This window comes from Scyliorhinus torazame, chromosome 4 (genome assembly GCF_047496885.1).
Source record: "Scyliorhinus torazame isolate Kashiwa2021f chromosome 4, sScyTor2.1, whole genome shotgun sequence".
NCBI lineage: Eukaryota > Metazoa > Chordata > Chondrichthyes > Carcharhiniformes > Scyliorhinidae > Scyliorhinus > Scyliorhinus torazame.
Window position 1 is genome coordinate 301,870,336 of NC_092710.1, and position 24,310 is coordinate 301,894,645.

The 24,310-nt window shown below is 54.8% G+C and overlaps 1 protein-coding gene across 1 annotated transcript in view; it reads right to left on the reverse strand.

The window, feature by feature from the left end:
* The window catches only part of cdk19 (cyclin dependent kinase 19), a 509,018-nt gene that overhangs the window by 215,314 nt on the left and 269,394 nt on the right, over positions 1 to 24,310 (reverse strand). Inside the window, exon 7 of the mRNA XM_072500031.1 lies at positions 9,107 to 9,250. Within this exon, the coding sequence (XP_072356132.1) occupies positions 9,107 to 9,250 (144 nt within the window). The remainder of the gene's footprint in view (positions 1 to 9,106; positions 9,251 to 24,310) is intronic.

Below are 24,310 nucleotides of genomic sequence, written 5' to 3' on the forward strand. Positions count from 1 at the left end.
TGGGTTCTGGCAAATCCAGCTGGATGAGTCCAGCAGAAGGCTCTGCACCTTCAACACACCGTTTGGCAGGTACTGCTACAATTGTATGCCGTTCGGGATTATTTCGGCCTCAGAGATCTTCCATAGAATCATGGAGCAGATGATGGAGGGCATTGAAGGGGTTTGTGTGTGTGTGGACAACGTTATCATTTGGTCCACTACCCCCGAAGAGCACATCTCTCGTCTTCAGCAGGTATTTCGTCGTGTCCATGCCAATGGCCTCAAGCTGAACAGGGCAAAATGCTCTTTTGGCATGACAACACTGAAGTTCTTGGGTGACCAGATATCTCAGCAGGATGTGCGCCCGGACACAGACAAGGTCAAGGCCATCAAAGCCATGAAGACCCCTGAAGACAAGAAGGCGGTGCTGCGCTTCCTAGGGATGGTGAACTTCCTGGGCAAGTTTATCCCGAATCTGGCATCACACACCACGGCCCTCAGACACCTGGTAAAGAAATCCACTGCCTTTGAATGGCAGGCAGCTCATTGGAGCTGAAAGCCAAGCTCAACACTGCACCTGTGTTGGCTTTCTTTGATCCTGACAGGGAAACGAACATCTCGACAGATGCGAGCCACGACGGCATCGGCGCGGTGTTGTTCCAGCGCGATGACACCTCCTCCTGGGCTCCGGTTGCCTAAGCATCACGGGTGATGACACCCACCGAGCAGCGGTACGCCCAGATCGAAAAGGAATGCCTGGGCCTGCTTACTGGAATCCTCAAGTTCCACGATTATGTGATTCACAATGGTTGATGGCATCCTCCTAAAGCTGGATCGCATCGTCATTCTACTCAGTCTCGAGCTTGGTGCTCCGGCAAATCCACGAGGGACATCTGGGTGTCGAGAAGTGCAGGCGTAGAGCCAGGCAAGCTGTCTACTGGCCTGGGATCAGTCAGGACATCTCAAACATGGTCCTCAACTGTCCGACCTGTCAACGCTTCCAGCCAGCACAGGGTAAGAAGACGCTTCAGCAGAACGAGATTGTGACCTCCCCGTAGTCTAACGTGGGCATCGACCTCTTTCATGCCAATGGTCATGACTATGTGCTCCTCATCGATTAGTTCTCCAACTACCCAGAGGTTATGAAGCTCTCGGACCTCACGTCATCAAGGCCTGTAAGGAGACGTTCTCCAGGCATGGTATTTCCCTCACTGTCATGAGTGACAATGGTCCTTGCTTCAGCAGCCTGGAATGGTCGAGATTTGCCCAGCTATATCAGTTTAATCACGTCACTTCAAGCCCACATTACCCGCAGTCCAATGGGAAGGTTGAGAAAGGGGTGCACATAGTAAAGGAGCCTATCTGCAAGGCCACGGATTCTGCTTCTGACATCAACTTTGCGCTGCTCGCATACAGGGTGACCCCTCTGTCTACCGGCATGTCACCAGCTCAACTCCTGTGAAACAGGGACCTGCAGATGACTCTTCCAGCCATACACTTGCCTGATCTGGATCACCTCCCGGTGCTGCAGAAGGTGCAGAAGCTCAGGGACCAGCAAAAGCAGGGCTATGATGCCCATGCCACTAATTTGCCTGTGCTATCCCCGGCAGGTACGGTCCGGATCCAGCTGCCTGACGGAGGCTGGTCAGCTCCAGCGGTTGTTGTCCGACAGGCTGCTCCTCGATCGTACGTTGTGCGGCGCAACAGAAGAGCCCTGCGCGCAGTTGCATGCCCGCAACCACATTCTTTGTTGTTTCCATCTGTTATTGTGCCACCTCCGGACCACGAGGCCACCAGTCTGGCTGCAACCCCGCCCATCAAGGCGCCGTCGTCCCCGCCACCATCTCTCCGGCGGTCGACCCGGATCAGACGCAAGCCCCAGAGACTGGACTTAGGAACAATTGTTTTGTTTGCCATGTTCTGTTTGTGCACATTAGACACCTGGGGCGGGATTCTCCCGTACCCGGCAGGGCGGGGGGTCCCAGCGGAACGGAGTGGCGTGAACCATACAGCGTCAGGCCGCCCCAAAGGTGCGGAATCCTCCGCATCTTTAGATGCTAGGCTCGCACCTTTAGGAGCTAGGCCCGCCCCAGAGTGGTTGGCGCCCCGCCGGCTGACGTAGAAGGCCTTTGGCGCCATGTTGACGTCATCCCCGTGCATACTCAGGGGTGTCACCTACACGCCGGCCATCGCGGAGGCTGATATGGTCGGCGCATAGGAAAAGAGTGCCCCCACGGCACAGGCCCGCCCGCGGATCAGTAGGCCCCGATCGCGGGCCAGGCCACCGTGGGGGCACTTCCTGGGGCCAGATCGCCCCGTGCCCCCCCAGGACCCCGGAGCCCGCCCGCGCTGCCAGGTTCCGCCAATAAGGGACCCAGTTCAATTTACGCCGGTGGACTGGCATAGAAACAGTGGGACTTCGGCCCATCGTGGGCCGGAGAATCGCCGGGGGGGGGCCACGACCGGCGCGGCATAATTCCCGCCCCCGCCGAATCTCCAGTGCCGGAGAATTTGGCGGCCGACGGGGACGGGATTCACGCCGGCCGACGGGGGCGGGATTCACGCCGCCCCCCGGTTATTGTCCGACCTGGCGGGGGGTCGGAGAATCCCGCCCCTGTTCTCATATGTACATTTTTTTTTATTTACTGTCATCTCATGTAAATATGTTAGTTTTTCAGCCTACACATGTAAATATCTTCACATAGGCTGCAGAAAAACTTTTCAAAGGGTGAGATGTCATGATATGCTGACAGGCACTTAATGAGATACAGACAGGCAGCTAATGAGCACAGGGAATAGGACATAACCAATCAGCAGGCAGAAAACTTGGGAGGTGGTTTCACACTATAAAAGGCACGAGGCACTCACACCGCCTTTTTCCACTAGGGACATCTATAGACTGGGTCCAGTGCACATATCATGTAACACACACAGCAGTGGAGAAGAGCTAGTCTGGTTTAGTCTAGATAGAGAAATCACAGCTAGGTTAGTAGAGTGTCGAACTCACATAGAACTGTGCTAACTGTGTGACAGGTTCAATAAATCAAGTTGAACTAAACTCAAGGTCTGGAGTCTACTTGAGTTATAGCTGCATCCAGTTGCAGCCTGTGTTATCTCAACGTGCTTAACACAACATTATTAAGATTGCAGGGGCTGGTTTAGCACACTGGGCTAAATTGCTGGCTTTTAAAAAGAGACCAAGCAGGCCAGCAGCACGGTTCAATTCCCGTACCAGCCTCCCTGAACAGGCGCCGGAATGTGGCGACGAGGGGCTTTTCACAGTAACTTCATTGAAGCCGACTTGTGACAATAAGCGATTTTCATTTTCATTCATTTCATTTTATTTATTGTTGATAAGCAGAGCAAATGTATTTTTTGAAGACCCACAGAACAGTATGAGCTTCCATTGTAAGAAAAGAAGACGGCATATTTTGATCTTCTGCTAAAGTGGTTGCGGGCATCTTAATAAATCACTGTGGAATCAATGTGACAACTGACTGTCAGAGCACTGTGAAATATGCACGGGTCCTCAGCCATAGTGCTGGCGGAGTGTTCTAATCCTCGCTTGCGGGGCCTATTCCTAAATAATAATTAAACTTACTACATGTATAATCAGCTCATACCTCTTCCATCTTACAACAAGGAGATTAGGGGCGGGATTCTCTCAGCCCACGCTGGTTCGGGGAATCAACGGGCCGGGAGCGATTCGCGTGACGCTGGTCTGCCGATTCTTTGGTTACCGGAGAATCGGAGCCATTGTCGTCGGTGCGGCGCCAGTCGTGAGGCGCTCTACGCAGCCCCCCGGTGATTCTCCGCCCAGGATGGGCCGAGTGGCTGCCAACAAAGCCCGAGTCCCGCCGGCGCCGTTCACGTGATCTTACCCGGCGGGACCTCGCCGTCCATCCTGTCGGGGGCGGCCTGGTGGGGGAGGAGGGGTCCAACCCCGGGGGGGGGGCCTCCACCGTGGCCTGACCCATGATCGGGGCCTACCGATCGGCGGGCTGGCCTCTCTTGGAGGGGTCCTCTGTTACTCTGCGCCGGCCCCTGTAGTCCTACGCCATGTTGCGTTGGGGCCGACGTGGAGAAGGAAGCTACCGCGCATGCGCGCCGGTCGCAGCGCGCATGCGTAGACCCGTGGCGCCCATTTGACACCGGTATCAGCAGCTGGAGCGCCGTGGATCGCCCCAGTGCCGTGCTGGCCCCCTGTAGGGCAGAGGATCGCTACACTTAGCGGTCCAATGACGCCGTCGTTAAACTCTCCAGTTTTTACAACGGCGTCAACACTCTGCCGTCAAAAGGGAGAATCCCGCCCTAGATTTTTAAGTAAACTTTGATGATTCTGACCTACATAAAACATCACCTGGAAAAATTAAATTAAAATCAAATGATTGTGTCAGGCTTACTAACCGAGAAATCTTTGACATACATATCAATCTCCTATCACTTCATAGAACAATATATTGATACAGCAAGGTGTTGCAGCAATTGACTATCCTCTTTTCAATACCTGTTTTTTCAGATCAGTACACTGAAGCGAATGAACAACAGGTTGTCATGATATTCAAACATGATATTCATGATAGACAGACCAACAGACCAATTAGCACACATAACACGACAGCCAATCACAGACAAGGGCAGACACAGTATAAGACAAGAAACACGACACCTCGTGGACAGTCCATCTGGAGACAGGACAAGGACAGGACCTGATTAACAAGACACTCATTCAGTCACCACGTGCTTAGTACCAAGACAGATCTGTAAATAACAAGTTGGAATAAAACTGCGTTGTACCAATCGCAACCGTGTTGGTTCGTCTGTACCTCAGAGCACCCAACACCACATGATACCAGTGAGTGGATCGATACCTGCCGCCATACCTCAGCGTACAGAGACAACCAGCAATACCCAGGCAAGATGTACGGGCTCCCGATTCCACAGCATCTCCAGTGCCAAGGCGATCTCCGCGAAAACTCGCAGCGATTCCGGCAAACGTTTGAATTCTTCCTGGTGGCAGCCGAACTTAAAGACCTGGCCGATGATGAAAAAATAGAGTTTCTCCTCACCATCGGCGGTGCAAGAGCAGAAGAAATCTTTTAAAAATTCAAGTTCTCCAAGGGGCAAAACAGGTACAATTTCCAGGCAGTCCTGGACAAATTCGCCAAATACTGTGAGGAAAACACACTCCAATCGGCAAGGAAAGGTAAGAAAAGCAGCAGTACTCACCTCGAGGCCAAAATTCTGGACCAGAGAACGATTGGTTGGGTCGAGGTCGGCGGCCATCTTGCTAAAGGGATTACACTAGCGCAGTTGCGCGAGAAGTGCGCAGAACCGGAAGGTTCGTTTGTGCATGCGCGAGACGCTGTGCATGCGCAATCAAGAAAACGGCCATCGGTAAAGGAACAGCGATCTGCGCATGCGCAATCGCTTCCTACGTGCTACGTCACGCGCGTCATGACGTCAGAGGCCCCAGACCGCACCAATTTAAAGGGGAAACGTCCCAAATCCAATTTAAAGGGGAAACGTCCCAAATCAAAGAAAAAATCTTTTAAAGCTGTAAAACAACCTTCCTTCACCTGGAATGACAGCACAATGCCTCAAATTGAACCAGGAAATGAATTTAACCTCCGAAGAACCCTGCAACAAGCAGTTACCTACGCACAAACCGATGATTCCGACCTCGAATACTTCGATACCGATCTTTACATTTTTTCCGGACCTCGAGAGCCCAATGACAGCTCCATGGTCCTAGACGGCTACGACCCGGACGAACCTTTCAGGTTGCACATTGACGACCCCCGCATTGAATCCGACGCAGATGCGGATTCACTTTTCAGATCTGAGGATCTTCAACCCAGCAGATACGACGTCCCAACTCATCAGTGCAGGATGATGCTGCAGCCTGAAATTAAGAGACAGAAAGCGGTACAAGCCCACAGAGTGCGGCCTGCTGCCACACAGAGCGTGGTCCACGCCCCGCTCAGGGTTCCCGACCCTACGAGGGAAGCAATGCAAGACTCCAATGCGCAGTCCTTGCAGGAACAAGACCATGAGGGTCTAGCAACCTCCTCTGACCAACTAGCGGCAGATGATGCAAGTCTGCCATGCTCACGTAAACAGCAAGAAGGCTATAACAGTCCACCACGCTCCAGTGCACAGCAGGACGACCATGACGGTCTATCATGCTACAATGAAGGGCACAGCGCTGATGACTGTTCAAGCCCAAATGAAGACAAGCCAAAGGAATCCCCTCTTCCAAGCCCGAAGAAAAAAGGATTATGCGCTGACCTTCAGGATCATTAATAATGCTGCACAGTCACAGAAGAATGCTGAGGATTTGCTAAAGAAATTACTTGTATGTCTAACTTGCAAGGAGCAGACTGAAAATTGCCATTGCTTTAGTACGGATCGAAAAAATGGACGACATTGATCCTCATTTAATGGAAATAACACAACCTGAATCATATCTACAGCAGGGACAACTGTCTCCCTTCAACACAAAATCGCAAAGTCCTAACTTCAGAGACCAGCAGTTAGTCAGTAATAACTCTTCAAACCCTGATGGGAATATTAATCGCATTGAACCTATGCACACTCCACTGATAAATGAGAACATTGGAGCAAGAATCCTGAGGACACCGACATCGAGTAGCCAGACAAAGCACTTAAAACCCGCAGCAGTTTCAAGTGAACCAATTGTGCTTTCCAGTGATGGTGAAGATGCAGATAAGGTCGACCCGATTATCCATTGTACCACATTAACTCCAGAGATTAAGCATTTATGTCTGGGGAGTAGAATGTGGGCAATTGAGAACAGTAAAAGAGAGACTGTGACTATGCCAGTCCCAGCAAAATCAGACCCAGAGACTATGAAGGCATGTACATTAGAAAAGGATACATATGAAGTAACTGAGAAGAAAATTGAAACGGACTGTTCTTTGGAAACTAGTACAATGACGAAAGAAACATTGGATCCAACATTTGATGCCCTACATACGGGAGAAATTGAGGGAAATGAACAAAGTTCTGTAATGTCTGGGAGAAGATTTAAAATTCCACAGAAGAAAAGCCCAAATGAAGGACAACGGCAAGACAATGACAGTCCACCCACATGGTTTGCACCACCAGATGAAAACTCTGACAATTTACCCAACTCTAGTGAACAGCAAGCAGCGACTGAAGATCTACCCACGGTATGTGAAACGAGTGACGACAGCATCCCACTTCCCATGCAAAAGGTGCAAAGTGACAGACCTCAGCTAGTGCGTACAGAGGCACTCGACGATCACGGTGAGACCACTGGTGACTACAGTGACACCACACTACTTCCACCCTCAATTGCTTGAACCTCTCCACTAGTCAATGCATTCCTGCATGTTCCGACTCCAGAAGTGCAGCTTCAAGAAATCTCAGCTGACTCCAGTGAACCTGCAAAGACTCCGGACGGGGAGCATCAACAAAAAAACAGACCAGACTCCAGATGGGGAGCAACCAAACGTCGACTCTGATTCACATAAGCCAGACTTTACTCCAGACAGGCAGTGTCGCAACTCAGTGATGGCACGCTCAGGGTGACAGCAGATGCCACAACGACAGGAGATGGATCACGTGACAATCACACTGGGTCAGCAATAACAAGCAGCAGCTACAGTCCAAGAGGAATACACCAATTTTCACCACAGCTATGTCCACACATTTGTTCCACACCGACAGTGCGGCCAATGACAGCTCATGCTGGACAAACCCAGTGTTCAAGCCTGCAGCAGCCAGCAGTCTATGCAGCATATTCTCAAACAGGCCAGCACTACGGATTGCCCACTAATGGAATCAAGACCGAAGGAGGACTACCGCCAGCGCAATCTGCACTACAGACTGGATGCCTTAGTTACTGCCCAGGATTTGCTGCACCACAGCCTGGCCAGATAGCATATTCCTATCAGATGCAAGGTTCTAGTTTCACACCATCACCAGACATTGATGCGAGCAGCAATTCTGTCTCCAAATCGACATGCTTCAACGCTTCTCAGCAGAATCACCCTTCCAGCACAGCATGTGGCCAGAACCAGTATGCACAGTCTCATCCGACTTCAACATCTGGCACATCCATGACCTTGAATGGTATTGTTGATGGTACCTCTTCAATGTCAACGACCCATCAGCTACAAGATGACATCCGACAGCACCACCACAAACATAAACAGAAAAAGACTCCACCTCGTTCCTGGTACGCATGACGGATGGATCGGTGCGTAGGCGCAATCGGCGAGCCCTTCGCCTACTTCCACGCTCGCAACGGAACCACACACAGACGCCGTGTCCTCCAATGGTTCCTGATAGTGACTTCGTGGAGCTGCCATATACCATGCCACTTCTGTCGCCACCCGTGGCCAGGCTCGCACCTCAGCCAGTGGTTCTCGACCCACCCTTGAGGCGGTCAACCCGAATTCGTCGCCCACCTACTAGACTGGACTTATGAGACTGTTCACACGTCAAAGTTTAGCAACTATTGTATTGTAACATGTTACTGTTTTATCGTTCCAGATCTCGTTTGACTGGACCACACTTCAAAGTTTTTCATCTTTTGTTATGGTACAACCTTGTTGGCATGCCACACCTGACATCGCCCCATGTATATAGTTACGCCACATGTACATGCTATAAATATCACGCACACACACCTTTAGCTGCACTCAGGACACATCATATTTATAACCACGTAGGCACATAATCTTGTAAAAAAGGGGGGATGTCATGATATTCAAACACACACATCATGATAGACAGACCAACAGACCAATTAGCACACATAACACGACAGCCAATCACAGACAAGGGCAGACACAGTATAAGACAAGAAACACGACACCTGGTGGACAGTCCATCTGGAGACAGGACAAGGACAGGACCTGATTAACAAGACACTCACACAGTCACCACGTGCTGAGTACCAAGACAGATCTGTAAATAACAAGTTGGAATAAAACTGCGTTGTACCAATCGCAACCGTGTTGGTTCGTCTGTACCTCAGAGCACCCAACACCACACAGACCAGAGTTCTTTTGTGAACTACATCAAACCTATTTTCTACTACAAATTATAGCTTGCATCAACTAAACAATCTCACCAGCAGGAAATCCCATAACACTGAAAATACGATCCAGCTGGTCATGATGAAATGGGTTACTTGTTTTGATATCTTCCTGGCGGCAATGAAAGATGGGTTCTGACGTTAGAAGTTCTGCGAAAATGCATCCAATTGCCCAAATATCTAAAGTAAAAGACGAGATATAAAATGAGACAGAAATTTACAATGTTAAATTCATTGTGATCCATGACATGTTTATCATTGTTTGGAGGTTGTAGGGCGCGATTCAGTTGAAATTAAATTCAATTTCGGGCACGTTTGGCAGGATGTTTCTCAGCGGTAGCAGCACCGAAGTTCACCCCGCCATTCACCGGCACTTTACAGTTTTTTTGGGCCTCTGGGAGTTTCTCCCCGCTGAGGCCTCGATTTCCTGCTGGCGAGCAATGGCCCCTCGCTGATCGGGTAGCCCCGAGCTCTGCATCCCCTCCTTCAGCTGTCAACATCCTAAACTGCGTAGCCTCACCTGACAGTGCTAAACCCCTCAGTCCTGACAAGGTTCACCCCCTTTCTCACCCCCAAAAGGGATCACATGCCTTTCCTTCACACTTGACAATGTTGAGCCTCTTCCTCACCCACTGACTTTCTTCACCGCCCCCTCGCACCCTGAACAGTGTTCACCCCCGCTCTTCCCACATAAACACAGAGAGGCACAACCAACCCTCTGCCCAAAATCCCACACTCTCCCAAAATGCTACTCTTCCGACTTGGGCTGGACAGGAGCCAGGGATTTGGATGATCAATTGGACGTCGGGGTGTGGGAGGGGTCGACAATGTTCCGGGGAGTATGGGGGTAGGAGGTGAGCATCATTTGACGCCTTGGAAGGATTCAACACAGTCCAGGGTTCAGGAATATCTGAGCCCTCTCCAGGTTGTGGGAGGGGGTGACCCCTGTTCAGGGTGGGGGAGGGGGGTGAGCACTGTTCAGGCGGGGGGGGGGGGGGGGGGGAGGCCTGTTCAGGGTGGGGTTGGGGGGGGTGAGCCCTGTTCAGTGTGGGGGGGGAGGGGTGAGCCCTGTTCAGGGTGTGGTGAGCCCTGTTCAGGGGGGGGAGGGGGTGAGCCCTGTTCAGGGAGGGGGAGGGGGTGAGCACTGTTCAGGGTGGGGTGGGTGGGGGGGTGAGCCCTGTTCAGGGTGTGGGAGGGGGAGCACTGTTCAGGGAGGGGGAGGAGGTGAGCCCTGTTCAGGGAGGGGTAGGGGGTGAGCTCTGTTCAGGGAGGGGGAGGAGGTGAGCCCTGTTCAGGGAGGGGGAGGGGATGAGCCCTGTTCAGGGAGGGGGAGGGGGTGAGCTCTGTTCACGGTGGTGGAGGGGGTGAGCCCTGTTCAGGGTGGGGGAGGGGGTGAGCCCTGTTCAGGGAGGGGGAGGGGGTGAGCCTTGTTCCGGGTGGGGGAGGAGGTGAGCCCTGTTCAGGGAGGGAGAGGGGGTGAGCTCTGTTCAGGGAGGGAGAGGGGGTGAGCTCTGTTCAGGGTGGGGGAGGGGGGTGAGCACTGTTCAGGGTGGGGGGGGGGGGTGAACACTGTTCAGGCGGGGGGGGGGGGGGGGGGGAGCCCTGTTCAGGGTGGGGTTGGGGGGGTGTGAGCCCTGTTCAGGATGGGGGAGGGGGTGAGCCCTGTTCAGGGTGGGGTTAGCCCTGTTCAGGGGGGGGGTGAGCCCTGTTCAGGGTGGGGGAGGGGGAGCACTGTTCAGGGTGGGGGAGGGGGTGAGCCCTGTTCAGGGAGGGGGAGGGGATGAGCCCTGTTCAGGGTGGGGGAGGAGGTGAGCCCTGTTCAGGGTGGGGGAGGAGGTGAGCCCTGTTCCGGGTGGGGGAGGAGGTGAGCCCTGTTCAGGGTGGGGGAGGGGGTGAGCCCTGTTCAGGGAGAGGGAGGGGGTGAGCCCTGTTCAGGGAGGGGGAGGGGCTGAGCCCTGTTCACGGTGGTGGAGGCGGTGAGCCCTGTTCAGGGTGGGGGAGGGGGTGAGCCCTTTTCAGGGTGGGGGAGGGGGTGAGCCCTGTTCAGGGAGGGGGAGGGGGTGAGCCCTGTTCCGGGTGGGGGAGGAGGTGAGCCCTGTTCCGGGTGGGGGAGGAGGTGAGCCCTGTTCAGGGTGGGGGAGGTGAGCCCTGTTCAGGGAGGGAGAGGGAGTGAGCTCTGTTCAGGGTGGGGGAGGGGGTCAGCCCTGTTCAGGGTGGGGGAGGGGGGTGAGCACTGTTCAGGGTGGGGGAGGGGGTGAGCCCTGTTCAGGGAGGGGGAGGGGGTGAGCCCTGTTCCGGGAGGGAGAGGGGGTGAGCTCTGTTCAGGGTGGGGGAGGAGGTGAGCCCTGTTCAGGGTGGGGGAGGGGGTGAGCCCTGTTCAGGGAGGGGGAGGGGGGAGCCCTGTTCAGGGTGGGGGAGGGGTGAGCCCTTTTCAGGGTGGGGGAGGGGGTGAGCCCTGTTCAAGGAAGGGGAGGGGGTGAGCCCTGTTCCGGGTGGGGGAGGAGGTGAGCCCTGTTCCGGGTGGGGGAGGAGGTGAGCCCTGTTCAGGGTGGGGGAGGTGAGCCCTGTTCAGGGAGGGACAGGGAGTGAGCTCTGTTCAGGGTGGGGGAGGGGGTCAGCCCTGTTCAGGGTGGGGGAGGGGGGTGAGCACTGTTCAGGGTGGGGGAGGGGGTGAGCCCTGTTCAGGGAGGGGGAGGGGGTGAGCCCTGTTCCGGGAGGGAGAGGGGGTGAGCTCTGTTCAGGGTGGGGGAGGGGGTCAGCCCTGTTCAGGGTGGGGGAGGGGGGTGAGCATTGTTCAGGGTGGGGAGGGGGGGGAGCCCTGTTCAGGGTGGGGTTGGGGGGGGGGTGTGAGCCCTGTTCAGGATGGGGGAGGGGGTGAGCCCTGTTCCGGGTGGGGTTAGCCTTGTTCAGGGCGGGTGAGCCCTGTTCAGGGTGGGGGAGGTGGAGCACTGTTCAGGGTGGGGGAGGGGGTGAGCCCTGTTCAGGGAGGGGGAGGGGGTGAGCCCTGTTCACGGTGGTGGAGGGGGTGAGCTCTGTTGAGGGTGGGGGAGGGGATGAGCCCTGTTCAGGGTGGGGGAGGGGGGTGAGCACTGTTCAGGGTGGGGGGGGGGGGGGTGAACACTGTTCAGGCGGGGGGGTGAGCCCTGTTCAGGGTGGGGGAGGGGGTGAGCCCTGTTCAGGGAGGGGGAGGGGGTGAGCACTGTTCAGGGTGGGGTGGGGGGGGGGTGAGCCCTGTTCAGGATGGGGGAGGGGGTGAGCCCTATTCAGGGAGGGGGAGGGGGTGAGCCCTGTTCACGGTGGTGGAGGGGGTGAGCTCTGTTCAGGGTGGGGGAGGGGGTGAGCCCTGTTCAGGGTGGGGGAGGAGGTGAGCCCTGTTCAGGGAGGGGGAGGGGGTGAGCTCTGTTCAGGGTGGAGGAGGGGGTCAGCCCTGTTCAGGGTGGGGGAGGGGGGTGAGCACTGTTCAGGGTGGGGGGGGGAGCCCTGTTCAGGGTGGGGTTGGGGGGGTGAGCCCTGTTCAGGGTGGGGGGAGGGTGAGCCCTGTTCAAGGTGGCGTTGGGGGGGGGGGGGTGAGCCCTGTTCATGGTGGCGTTGGGGGGGGAGGGGGTGAGCACTGTTCAGGTTGGGGTGGGAGTGGGGGGGTGAGCCCAGTTCAGGGTGGGGGAGGGGGGAGCCCTGTTCAGGGTGCGGGAGGGGGTGAGCCCTGTTCAGGGTGGGGGAGGGGGTGAGCCCTGTTCAGGGAGGGGGAGGGGGTGAGCCCTGTTCAGGGTGGGGGAGGGGGTGAGCCCTGTTCAGGGAGGGGGAGGGGGTGAGCCCTGTTCAGGGTGGGGGAGGGGGTGAGCCCTGTTCAGGGTGGGGGAGGGGGTGAGCCCTGTTCAGGGAGGGGGAGGGGGTGAGCCCTGTTCAGGGAGGGGGAGGAGGTGAGCCCTGTTCAGGGAGGGGGAGGGGGTGAGCTCTGTTCAGGGTGGGGGAGGGGTCAGCCCTGTTCAGGGAGGGGGTCAGCCCTGTTCAGGGTGGGGAGGGGGTGAGCCCTGTTCAGGGTGTGGGAGGGGGTGAGCCCTGTTCAGGGAGGGGGAGGGGGTGAGCCCTGTTCAGGGTGGGGGAGGGGGTGAGCCCTGTTCAGGGTGGGGGAGGGGGTGAGCCCTGTTCAGGGAGGGGGAGGGGGTGAGCCCTGTTCAGGGAGGGGGAGGAGGTGAGCCCTGTTCAGGGAGGGGGAGGGGGTGAGCTCTGTTCAGGGTGGGGGAGGGGTCAGCCCTGTTCAGGGAGGGGGTCAGCCCTGTTCAGGGTGGGGGAGGGGGTGAGCTCTGTTCAGGGTGGGGGAGGGGTCAGCCCTGTTCAGGGAGGGGGTCAGCCCTGTTCAGGGTGGGGGAGGGGGTGAGCCCTGTTCAGGGAGGGGGAGGGAGTGAGCCCTGTTCAGGGAGGGGGAGGAGGTGAGCCCTGTTCAGGGAGGGGGAGGGGGTGAGCTCTGTTCAGGGTGGGGGAGGGGTCAGCCCTGTTCAGGGAGGGGGTCAGCCCTGTTCAGGGTGGGGGAGGGGGTGAGCCCTGTTCAGGGTGTGGGAGGGGGTGAGCCCTGTTGAGGGTGAGGGAATGTTCAGGGTGGGGGAGGGGGTGAGCCCTGTTCAGGGTGGGGGAGGGGGTGAGCCCTGTTCAGGGTGAGGGAATGCTCAGGGTGGGGGAGGGGTGAGCCCTGTTCAGAGAGGGGGAGGGGTGAGCCCTGTTCAGGGTGGGGGAGGGGGTGAGCCCTGTTCAGGGTGAGGGAATGTTCAGGGTGGGGGAGGGGGTGAGCCCTGTTCAGGGTGGGGTTGGGGGGGGAGGGGGGAGCCCTGTTCAGGGTGGGGGAGGGGGTGAGCCCTGTTCAGCGTGGGGGAGGGGGTGAGCCCTGTTCAGGGAGGGGGAGGAGGTGAGCCCTGTTCAGGGAGGGGGAGGGGGTGAGCTCTGTTCAGGGTGGGGGAGGGGTCAGCCCTGTTCAGGGAGGGGGTCAGCCCTGTTCAGGGTGGGGGAGGTGGTGAGCCCTGTTCAGGGTGTGGGAGGGGGTGAGCCCTGTTGAGGGTGAGGGAATGTTCAGGGTGGGGGAGGGGGTGAGCCCTGTTCAGAGTGGGGGAGGGGTGAGCCCTGTTCAGGGTGGGGGAGGGGGTGAGCCCTGTTCAGCGTGGAGGAGGGGGTGAGCCCTGTTCAGGGTGAGGGAATGTTCAGGGTGGGGGAGGGAGTGAGCCCTGTTCAGAGTGGGGGAGGGGTGAGCCCTGTTCAGGGTGGGGGAGGGGGTGAGCCCTGTTCAGGGTGGGGGAGGGGGTGAGCCCTGTTCAGGGTGAGGGAATGTTCAGGGTGGGGGAGGGGGTGAGCCCTGTTCAGGGTGGGGGAAGGGGGGAGCCCTGTTCAGGGTGGGGGAGGGGTTGAGCCCTGTCCCTGTTGCCTTCCACACCAATCCCCCAACTGCAAAACTGGTGCCTTTTCTCCAACATTGCCCCAACTGCAACCCCGGTGCCCTCACCACCCATCCAACACCCCTCACCCCCCACACCACACCGAGATACCCTGGAGAACCAGTCCGGAGACGACACTGACTTCCTGTCACAGCTGTCTCCAACAGCCTTCAGCCTCTCAGACAACCTCAGTTGGGCATTTTAGTGAAGAGACTCCTGGGGCACCTCTGGTGCGGACCACACGGGTGCTGTGGTACATCAGGCAGAGGTAGGAATCCCCGGCGACAGACGATTGAAGGGCAGCACGACCCTAGTGACTAGCTGCGTCCAGACGGATCTCAGGCTTCTGGAATGGACAGTCCCATCAATAATGGAGATGCAGACACAGAGCCGGGGACTACATGAGGGGCTGTCACCAACCATCCACCGCCTGCAGGTGCAGTAGGGAGAGTCCACCCCAAGCCCCTGGCACTCTGCCCCCCACACCCCACCCCTGGCCCTGCCGTTACCCGGCATCCGGTGCTAGCGGTACGCTCTGCGGCCGCCTGCTGGCATCCTCCTGGAGGGGCTACAGTGGTCGCGTCCCCCTTGGGTGGGCTGCATGATGCCCCGCAGGCAGGTGGCATCTGGTTCTGTCTGTGGGGGCTGAGTGTGATCGGTGGGGTGGAGTGTGGGGGTGGGGCAACCATACGGTCAGTGTCATTCTGCGCACCCATCAGCCACGTTGGGCAGTCAGTGGGGTGTGCAGCAAGACGGCTGTCTTACAGGCTACGGCAGTGGCAGTCCATGCCTGGACACCTTGGTCCTGGGGTGGGAAATCGGGGCCCACGGTCACCCCCCCCCCCCCTTCACGCGGCCCTGGCAGACGCCACCTTCCTCCCCCCCTCCACCAGCCAGCCCTGTGGCAGGTCCGGCAACCCACAGTCACGCCTCTGGGAAGATGTCCTGCCTCCTCCTCTCTCCCTCAGCAGCCATGGCGCCTGTTTCTTGATTTTTAAAACCACAAGTGAAGCCCACCAACAGTAATTCCTCCTGATGGCGGCAGAGCATGGCGAAGGCCCCAGAGAATGGTCAGGTTCAGTAATGATTTTCCAATGGTGTTTACTGTAAGTGCAGAGTTGAATGCATTGACGCCGCTGTCGAAGCACCAGAGCATGGCATTCCGTCAGGCACCTTGCACTGGCCATGATTTTCACCTCATGTTCATGCGTGATTCTCCGCCCAATCGCGTTCCGCGATTCTGGCATCGCTGGACGCAGAATCCCACCCCATATTTTTCAGATTGACAAAAGTAGCAGCGAACTAACCCACACTCCACGGTTAGCTTTAGTCAGGACAAAATGTGCTCAGTATGAAAATGATGCGATCTCAAAAAAAAAGTTTTAGCAGCCTCAGGCTGTGGGAACTAGAAAAGTTATGCAACGTTGAGAACCTAAACTGAGGTGGTGAAGTTTTTATTCAGCTTTCATGGATCAGTGACTCATAGGTGATAACAACAATGAAAGCATGTTCTGGCTCCACTAGCCAAACCTAGTCAGCCAAATTATCTACAACCAGATTATAATGAACAAATTATTTTCAATGCAAACAAATTAACATTCCTCATCCTGGAGGTGGAATTGAACACACATATTAGAGTTGTAAACACACAGGGCCATCTTGAATCTTAAGAAGATTGAAAAAATAGTATGTGTAAAGCAGAAGGTCATTCATCTCGCAGACCCAACTAAGTCATCAAGCAGCAGGTCAATGGACACAGGCAAGGCTCCCGGAGTAATGGAGCCCAGTAGCGTCTGAGTAAGTGACTGGAGACTGTGGGAGAGAGAGTGCGAGGGCATTGGGGGCAAGAGAGTGTGGGAGGGCAGAGAGAGTGTGGGAGGGGCAGAGAGAGTGTGGGAGGGGCAGGGAGAATGTGGGAGGGGCAGAGAGTGTGGGAGGGGCAGAGAGAGTGTGGGCGAGGCAGAGTGTGGGAGGGGCAGAGAGAGTGTGTGAGGAGCAGAGAGAGTGTGGGAGGGCAGAGAGAGTGTGAGAGGGGCAGAGAGAGTATGGGAGGGGCAGGGAGAGTGTGGGAGGGGCAGAGAGAGTGTGGAGCAGAGAGAGTGTGTGAGGAGCAGAGAGAGTGTGCGAGGGCAGAGAGAGTGTGAGAGGGGCAGGGAGAGTGTGGGAGGGGCAGAGAGAGTGTGGAGCAGAGAGAGTGTGGGAGGGGCAGAGAGAGTGTGGGAGGGGCAGAGAGAGTGTGGGAGGGGCAAAGAGAGTGTGTGAGGAGCAGAGAGTGTGGGAGGGGCAGAGAGAGTGTGGGAGGGGCAGAGAGAGTGTGGGAGGGGCAGGGAGAGTGTGGGAGGGGCAGAGAGAGTGTGGAGCAGAGAGAGTGTGGAGCAGAGTGTGGGAGGGGCAGGGAGAGTGTGGGCGGGGCAGAGAGAGTGTGGGAGGGGCAGAGAGAGTGTGTGAGGAGCAGAGAGAGTGTGGGAGGGGCAGAGAGAGTGTGGGAGGGGCAGAGAGAGTGTGGGAGGAGCAGAGAGCGTGTGGGAGGAGCAGAGAGAGTGTGGGTGGGGCAGAGAGAGTGTGGGAGGGGCAGAGAGTGTGTGGGAGGGGCAGAGAGAGTGTGGGAGGAGCAGAGAGTGTGGGAGGGGCAGAGAGAGTGTGGGAGGAGCAGAGTGTGGGAGGGGCAGAGAGAGTGTGGGAGGGGCAGAGAGAGTGTGGGAGGAGCAGAGAGAGTGTGGGAGGGGCAGGGAGTGTGTGGGAGGAGCAGAGAGAGGGTGGGAGGGGCAGAGAGAGTGTGGGAGGGGCAGAGAGAGTGTGTGAGGAGCAGAGAGTGTGGGAGGGGCAGAGAGAGTGTGTGAGGGGCAGAGAGAGTGTGGGAGAGGCAGAGAGAGTGTGGGAGGGGCAGAGAGAGTGTGGGAGGGGCAGAGAGAGTGTGGGAGGAACAGAGAGCGTGTGGGAGGAGCAGAGAGAGTGTGGGTGGGGCAGAGAGAGTGTGGGAGGGGCAGAGAGTGTGTGGGAGGGGCAGAGAGAGTGGGAGGAGCAGAGAGTGTGGGAGGGGCAGAGAGAGTGTGGGAGGAGCAGAGTGTGGGAGGGGCAGAGAGTGTGTGGGAGGGGCAGAGTGTGGGAGGGGCAGAGAGAGTGTGGGAGGAGCAGAGAGAGTGTGGGGGGGCAGGGAGTGTGTGGGGGCAGAGAGAGCGTGGGAGGGGCAGAGAGAGTGTGGGAGGGGCAGAGAGAGTGTGTGAGGAGCAGAGAGTGTGGGAGGGGCAGAGAGAGTGTGGGAGGGGCAGAGAGAGTGTGTGAGGGGCAGAGAGAGTGTGGGAGGAGCAGAGAGAGTGTGGGTGGGGCAGAGAGAGTGTGGGAGGGGCCGAGAGAGTGTGGGAGGAGCAGAGAGAGTGTGGGTGGGGCAGAGAGAGTGTGGGAGGGGCAGAGAGAATGTGGGAGGAGCAGAGAGAGTGTGGGTGGGGCAGAGAGAGTGTGGGAGGGGCAGAGAGAGTGTGGGGGGGGGCAGAGAGAGTGGGGGGTAGTTGGGAGAGAGAGTATGGGAGGGGCTGAGAGAGTGTGTGAGGGGCAGAGAGAGTGTGGGGGAGTTGGGAGAGAGAGTGTTTTACTTTAATTCTTTAGCTGTGATGGCCTGAGAATGTGAGTGGTGGATAGTGTTTGTATTCCCTGTTGACAGCTTTACATGCAATATACAGCTCAGAAATAGGTCATTTGGCCCACCCCATCTATGTTGGTATTTATGTCCCATATCGGACCTCATCCCACTCTTCTTGATCACACTATCAGGATAACCTTCAGCTTCTTTCTTCCTCATGTGTTAATCAACTTTCTTGAACTTAACTATACTAGAATCATAGAATAGTTACAGCACAGAAGAGGCTATTCAGCACATTGTCATTATGTCAGTTCTCGGCAACAGAAACTCAACTATCCCCACTACTCCACCTTTTTTCCTGTAGCCCAGGAAAATCTTTTCTCTTCAGAAATTCATCCAGTTCCCTTTTGAAAACTGCAATTGAATCTCCACCACACACTCAGCAGTGCATTCCAGATCCAAACTACTTGTTGCTTAAAGAGGTTTTTCCTCATATCGCCTGTGGTTCTTGTTAGTCAGCTTTGAATTCTCAACCTTCTGCTGTTGGAAATAGTTGCTCCCACTTCACACTCACTAGACCCACATGATTTTAATTTTGACAAATCTCCTCTCAACCTTCTCTTCTCCAAGGAGAACAACCCCAGCTTCACCAATCTATCCACATAACTGGAGTCTCTCATCCTCGGAACCATTCTCGTAAATCTTTTCTGCACCCTTTCTAAAACCTTCACATCCTTCCCATTGAGACTGAGCCAGTGTTTTATGAAGGTTGATAACTTAATTGCTTTTGTACCCTGTGCCGCTGTGTGTAAAATGCAAGATTCAGTGTAATTTATTGACTGCTTTCTCAACCTAACCTGCAACCTTAAATAATTTATGCTCATTTACACCCAGATCCCTCTGCACCTGCATTCCTTTAGAATTTATTTTCCTTTATTTTCTATCACCTCTCCTCGTTCTTCTGAATAAAATAACACTTCTCCACATTAAATTTAATCTGCCATGTATCTGCCCGTTCCATGAAACCGTCGATGTCCTCTTGAAGTTTAGCACTACCCTCCTCAGTTCACAAGACTTCTAAGTCTTGAATCATTGTCAAATTTTGAAATTGTGCCTGTACACCCATTGTGGTACCCTCAATAACGACGCTTAGAGTGTAAACGGTAAAGAAGGCTTTAATAGACTAAGAACTATGCGAGAGCCGAGACATGTGCTAACTGCTGCACAGTCCACAAGGCAGCCCCTTTTTTATATGACTCACAGATGGGCGGAGCCAGAGGCAGAGTCCCCAGGGTTCCATGCCCGGTCTTAAAGGGGACATCAGCGTACATTATGACAAGGCAGTAACCGTTCATCACACCCATGTCTAGGTTATAAATATAAATCATAAAAAGCAGTGATTCTCTCCACTTACCACCTCCCAGTCAGATATCTTCTATAATTCATGCTTTTAATAGGATTTTGTAAAATGATTAAATATTGCACAATGAAATTCTAGTTACACAAAATGATTCAATGATTCAAAATACCACATGTTTTGAAATAAAATGCCTCCTGGCACTAATATTTTTCACTTAAAAAGCATAGTTTTACTGATGTTTGGTGACTCAAATGATTAATACATAGGAAAACAAGATATCAGTAGATTTAGAAATGATAGAGCCACCATGTTTTCTTATAGAGCTCCTGCATCCTACTACACCACTGCGAACAAGGATCTATCTATCTTCACCTCAAAAATATTCAGTGACGCCGCATCCACTGCCTCCTGAAGCAGAGAATTCCAAAGTTGCACAACCCTCTGAGAGAAAAATGTTCTCCTCATCATCTCAGTCCTAACAGAACCATCCCAAAATCCATAAAGTGTACTCCCGGATAGATTTTTTTGTTTTGGGAAGGTCGTTGATCTCTAGGGTGTAAGAAGTTGAGTACTCAGCCATAGCGGTTTCGGATCATGCCCCACATTGGGTGGACCTGGAATTAGGAGAGGAAAGGGAGCAAAGAACACTCCGGCGATTAGATGTGGGACTGATGGCGGATGAGGGAGTGTGTGCAAGAGTGCGGGGGTGTATTGAGAGATACCTGGAGGTCAATGACGACGGCGAGGTCCCTGTGGGAGTGGTATGGGAAGCACTAAAAGCGGTGGTCAGAGGAGAGCTGATCTCCATTGGGGCCCACAAAAGGAAAACAGAGGCCAAGGAAAGGGAAAGATTACTGGGGGAGATTTTAAGGGTGGATAGGGAATTTGCAGAGACCCCGGAGGAGGAATTGTACAGGGAGAGGAGACGACTCCAGACGGAATTTGACCTTCTGACCACCAGAAAGGCGGAGGTGCTGTGGAGGAAGGCACAGGGGAGGAGGTATGAATATGGGGAAAAGGCTAGTCGCCTGTTGGCTCATCAATTGCGAAAGAGGGCAGCAGCGAGGGAGATAGGAAGAATTAGAGACGAAAGGGGAGACACGGTGCGAAGGGCAGGAAAGATAAATGAGGTGTTCAAGACCTTCTATGAGGAACTGTATAGGTCTCAACCCCCAAAGGGAGAGGAGGGGATGCGGCAGTTCCTGGACCAATTGAGGTTCCCGAAAGTGGAGGAGCGGGGGGTGGTAGGCCTGGGGGCACCGATTGGGGTGGACGAGGTTATTAAGGGACTGGGAAGCATGCAAGCAGGGAAGGCCCCAGGACCAGACGGGTTCCCGGTGGAGTATTACAGAAAATATGTGGACTTGTTGGCCCCGTTGATGGTGAGGACGTTCAATGAGGCCAGGAAAGGGGGGACTCTACCCCCGACGATGTCGGAGGCGACGATATCGTTAATTTTGAAGAGGGATAAAGATCCGTTGCAGTGCGGGTCCTATAGACCCATTTCATTATTGAACGTGGACGCCAAATTGTTGGCAAAGGTACTGGCATCGAGGATAGAGGACTGTGTCCCGGGGGTGGTGCACGAAGACCAGACAGGGTTCGTAAAAGGGAGACAACTGAATGTTAACGTGCGACGACTATTAGGGGTGATAATGATGCCCCCAGTGGAGGGGGAGGCAGAGATAGTGGCGGCAATGGACGCAGAGAAGGCATTTGATAGGGTGGAGTGGGAGTATTTATGGGAAGTGTTAAGGAGGTTTGGGTTTGGGAACGGGTTTATTAGCTGGGTTAAACTTCTTTATGGGGCTCCAATGGCAAGCGTAGTTACAGGTCGACATAGATCGGAGTATTTCCGACTATATAGGGGAACAAGACAGGGATGCCCGCTGTCTCCATTGTTGTTCGCGTTGGCAATTGAACCTCTGGCCATGGCGTTGAGAGACTCCAGGAAATGGAGAGGGGTGATTAGAGGGGGAGAAGAACACCGAGTCTCGTTATACGCGGATGACCTATTGTTATACGTGTCGGACCCAGCGGGGGGGATGATAGAGGTTATGCGAATTTTGAGGGGGTTCGGGGATTTCTCGGGGTATAGGCTAAACATGGGGAAGAGTGAATTATTTGTGATACATCCAGGGGACCAGAGTAGAGAGATAGAAGGCTTGCCTCTAAGAAAAGTGGAAAGAAACTTCCGATACCTGGGGATTCAGATCGCTCGGAGCTGGGGAACCTTGCACAAACTTAATCTGACACGGTTGGTTGAACAAATGGAGGAGGACTTCAAGAGGTGGGACATGCAGCCTCTATCGCTGGCGGGCAGGGTGCAAGCAATTAAGATGATGGTCCTCCCGAGGTTCTTATTTGTATTTCAATGTCTCCCTATACTAATCACCAAGACCTTTTTTAATAAAATAGACAGGAGCATCACGAGCTTCGTGTGGGCAGGGAAAGTTCCGAGAGTAAGGAGGGGGTTCCTTCAGCGTAGTAGGGACAGAGGAGGATTGGCACTACCGAACTTGGGCGATTACTATTGGGCCGCCAATGTGGCAATGATACGTAAATGGATGATGGAGGGTGAGGGAGCGGCGTGGAAAAGACTGGAGAGAAAGTCCTGTAAAGGGACGAGTTTAGAGGCGCTGGTGACGGCGCCGCTACCGATCTCACCTAAAAAGTTTACCACGAACCCGGTGGTGGCGGCAACATTGAATATCTGGGGACAGAGGAGGCGACAGAGAGGGGTGCGGGGAGCCCTGGTGGGGTCCCCAATCAGGAACAACCATAGGTTCGCCCCAGGAAGAATGGATGGAGGATTTCAGAGCTGGTACCAGTTGGGAATTAGGAGGGTGGGAGATTTATTTATAGATGGGACTTTTGCGAGCTTGGGAGCATTGGAGGAAAAGTATAAGTTGCCCCGGGGAAATTTCTTGAGATATATGCAGGTGAGGGCGTTTACTAGACAACAGGTGAGGGAATTTCCGTTGCTCCCGACACAGGGGATACAGGACAGGGTGCTTTCAGGGGTGTGGGTCGGAGAGGGCAAGGTGTCAGAGATTTACCGAGAGATGAGGGAAGAGGGGGAGGAGTCGGTGGGCGAACTAAAAGGAAAGTGGGAAGAAGAACTAGGGGAGGAGATAGAGGAGGGTATGTGGGCTGATGCCCTAAGCAGGGTAAATTCCTCTTCCTCATGCGCCAGGCTTTGCCTGATTCACTTTAAGGTGCTACATAGAGCACACATAACGGGAGCAAGATTGAGCAGGTTCTTTGGAGTGGAGGACAAATGTAGGAGGTGTGGCGGGAGCCCGGCAAACCACGCACATATGTTTTGGGCGTGTCCGGCACTGGAAGGGTATTGGAAGGGAGTGACGGGAGTGATTTCGCGGGTGGTGAAGGCCCGGGTCAAACCAGGCTGGGGGTTAGCTCTATTTGGAGTTGCGGAAGAGCCAGGAGTGCAGGAGGCGAAAGAGGCCGGCGTTGTGGCCTTTGCGTCCCGAGTAGCCCGGCGCAGGATCCTACTCATGTGGAAGGAGGCGAAACCCCCCGGACTGGAGGCCTGGGTAAATGATATGGCGGGGTTCATTAAACTGGAGCAGATAAAGTTTGCCCTGAGAGGATCGGCTCAAGGGTTCACCAGGCGGTGGCAGCCATTTCTCGACTACAAACAAAGAACAAAGAACAAAGAAATGTACAGCACAGGAACATACCTAGGGGAACGTTAGAGGGAAGACAGATGACCAGCAGCAGCAACCCAGGGGGAAGGGGGGGGGTGGTTTAGTTTAGTTTAGGTCAAAGATAAAGGGGTTTTGTTACTTGTGTATTGTTAAAAATTTCTGTATTGTTATTGTTGCGTTTGCTTTGTAAGAGGGGAAAAATTGTTGTTTGGGAACAAAATTTCAATAAAACATATTTTTTTTAAAAAAGAACCATCCCAAAACAGTGGCCCCTCGTTCTGGACTCACCCACATGAGGGAATACCCTGATCAAGACTGTTCAGGTTCTTATACACTTCAATCAAGTCACCCCTCAATCTTCTGAACTCCAGTGGAAACAGACCCAGTCTGTCCAACCTTTTCTCATAAGACAACCCACTCATTCTAGGCACCAATCTAGTAAACCTCCTCTGAACTGGCTCCAACACATTTACATCCTTCCTTAAATAACGAGACCAAAACTGGTTCGTCTCTCTGGGTCTGATCGAACGGATTTGTTGCATCCAACTCAGGACATGACGAAGCAGTTAAATGTCGCGAGGGACCACTCAAGATTTACGACACTTGGGATGCCCCATTAGATGTAACAAGATCTCCCGAGACGTCGCAATCTGGATCTTGCCCTCACTGGGCGGGATGCAGATTTGCATATTTAAGCAGGTAGACTCGCTTAAATACGTCGGCACCTGATGCTCCCAAGGCCTGGGATTGAATGCCTGTGCCTGGGAGACCACCATGGCGCCATTTAGCAGTGGTCCACATAAATGCGTAATGGCACCTGCGAGGGGTCACTCAGGCCATCTGAGGCAGCAGGTGAGCGGGTTCTGGGCAAGGTGATACCCTGGCACTCCCGCTGGCATGTGTGCACTGCCACCTGGGCACCCTGGCTTGGCCACTGCCAGGGCGACAGGCTGGCAGTGCCAAGGTGCTCAGATGCCAGGTTGTCATTGCCAGGGATCAGGCCCGGGTATGTTGGGAGTGAGGGAAGGGGGGGGGGGGGGGTGGGGGGGGGGTCCAGAGGCCGCGGGATGGGGCATCCAAGGGGGACCCAGAGATCGGGGAGACATTTAAAAATGACACCTCAATCTCTTCCTGCACTGACGAGCTGAGCTGCAGGTAAGTGTGGCCTCGGCAGGGCACTCCTCACAGAGGCTGAAAAAAAAGTATCCCATTTGA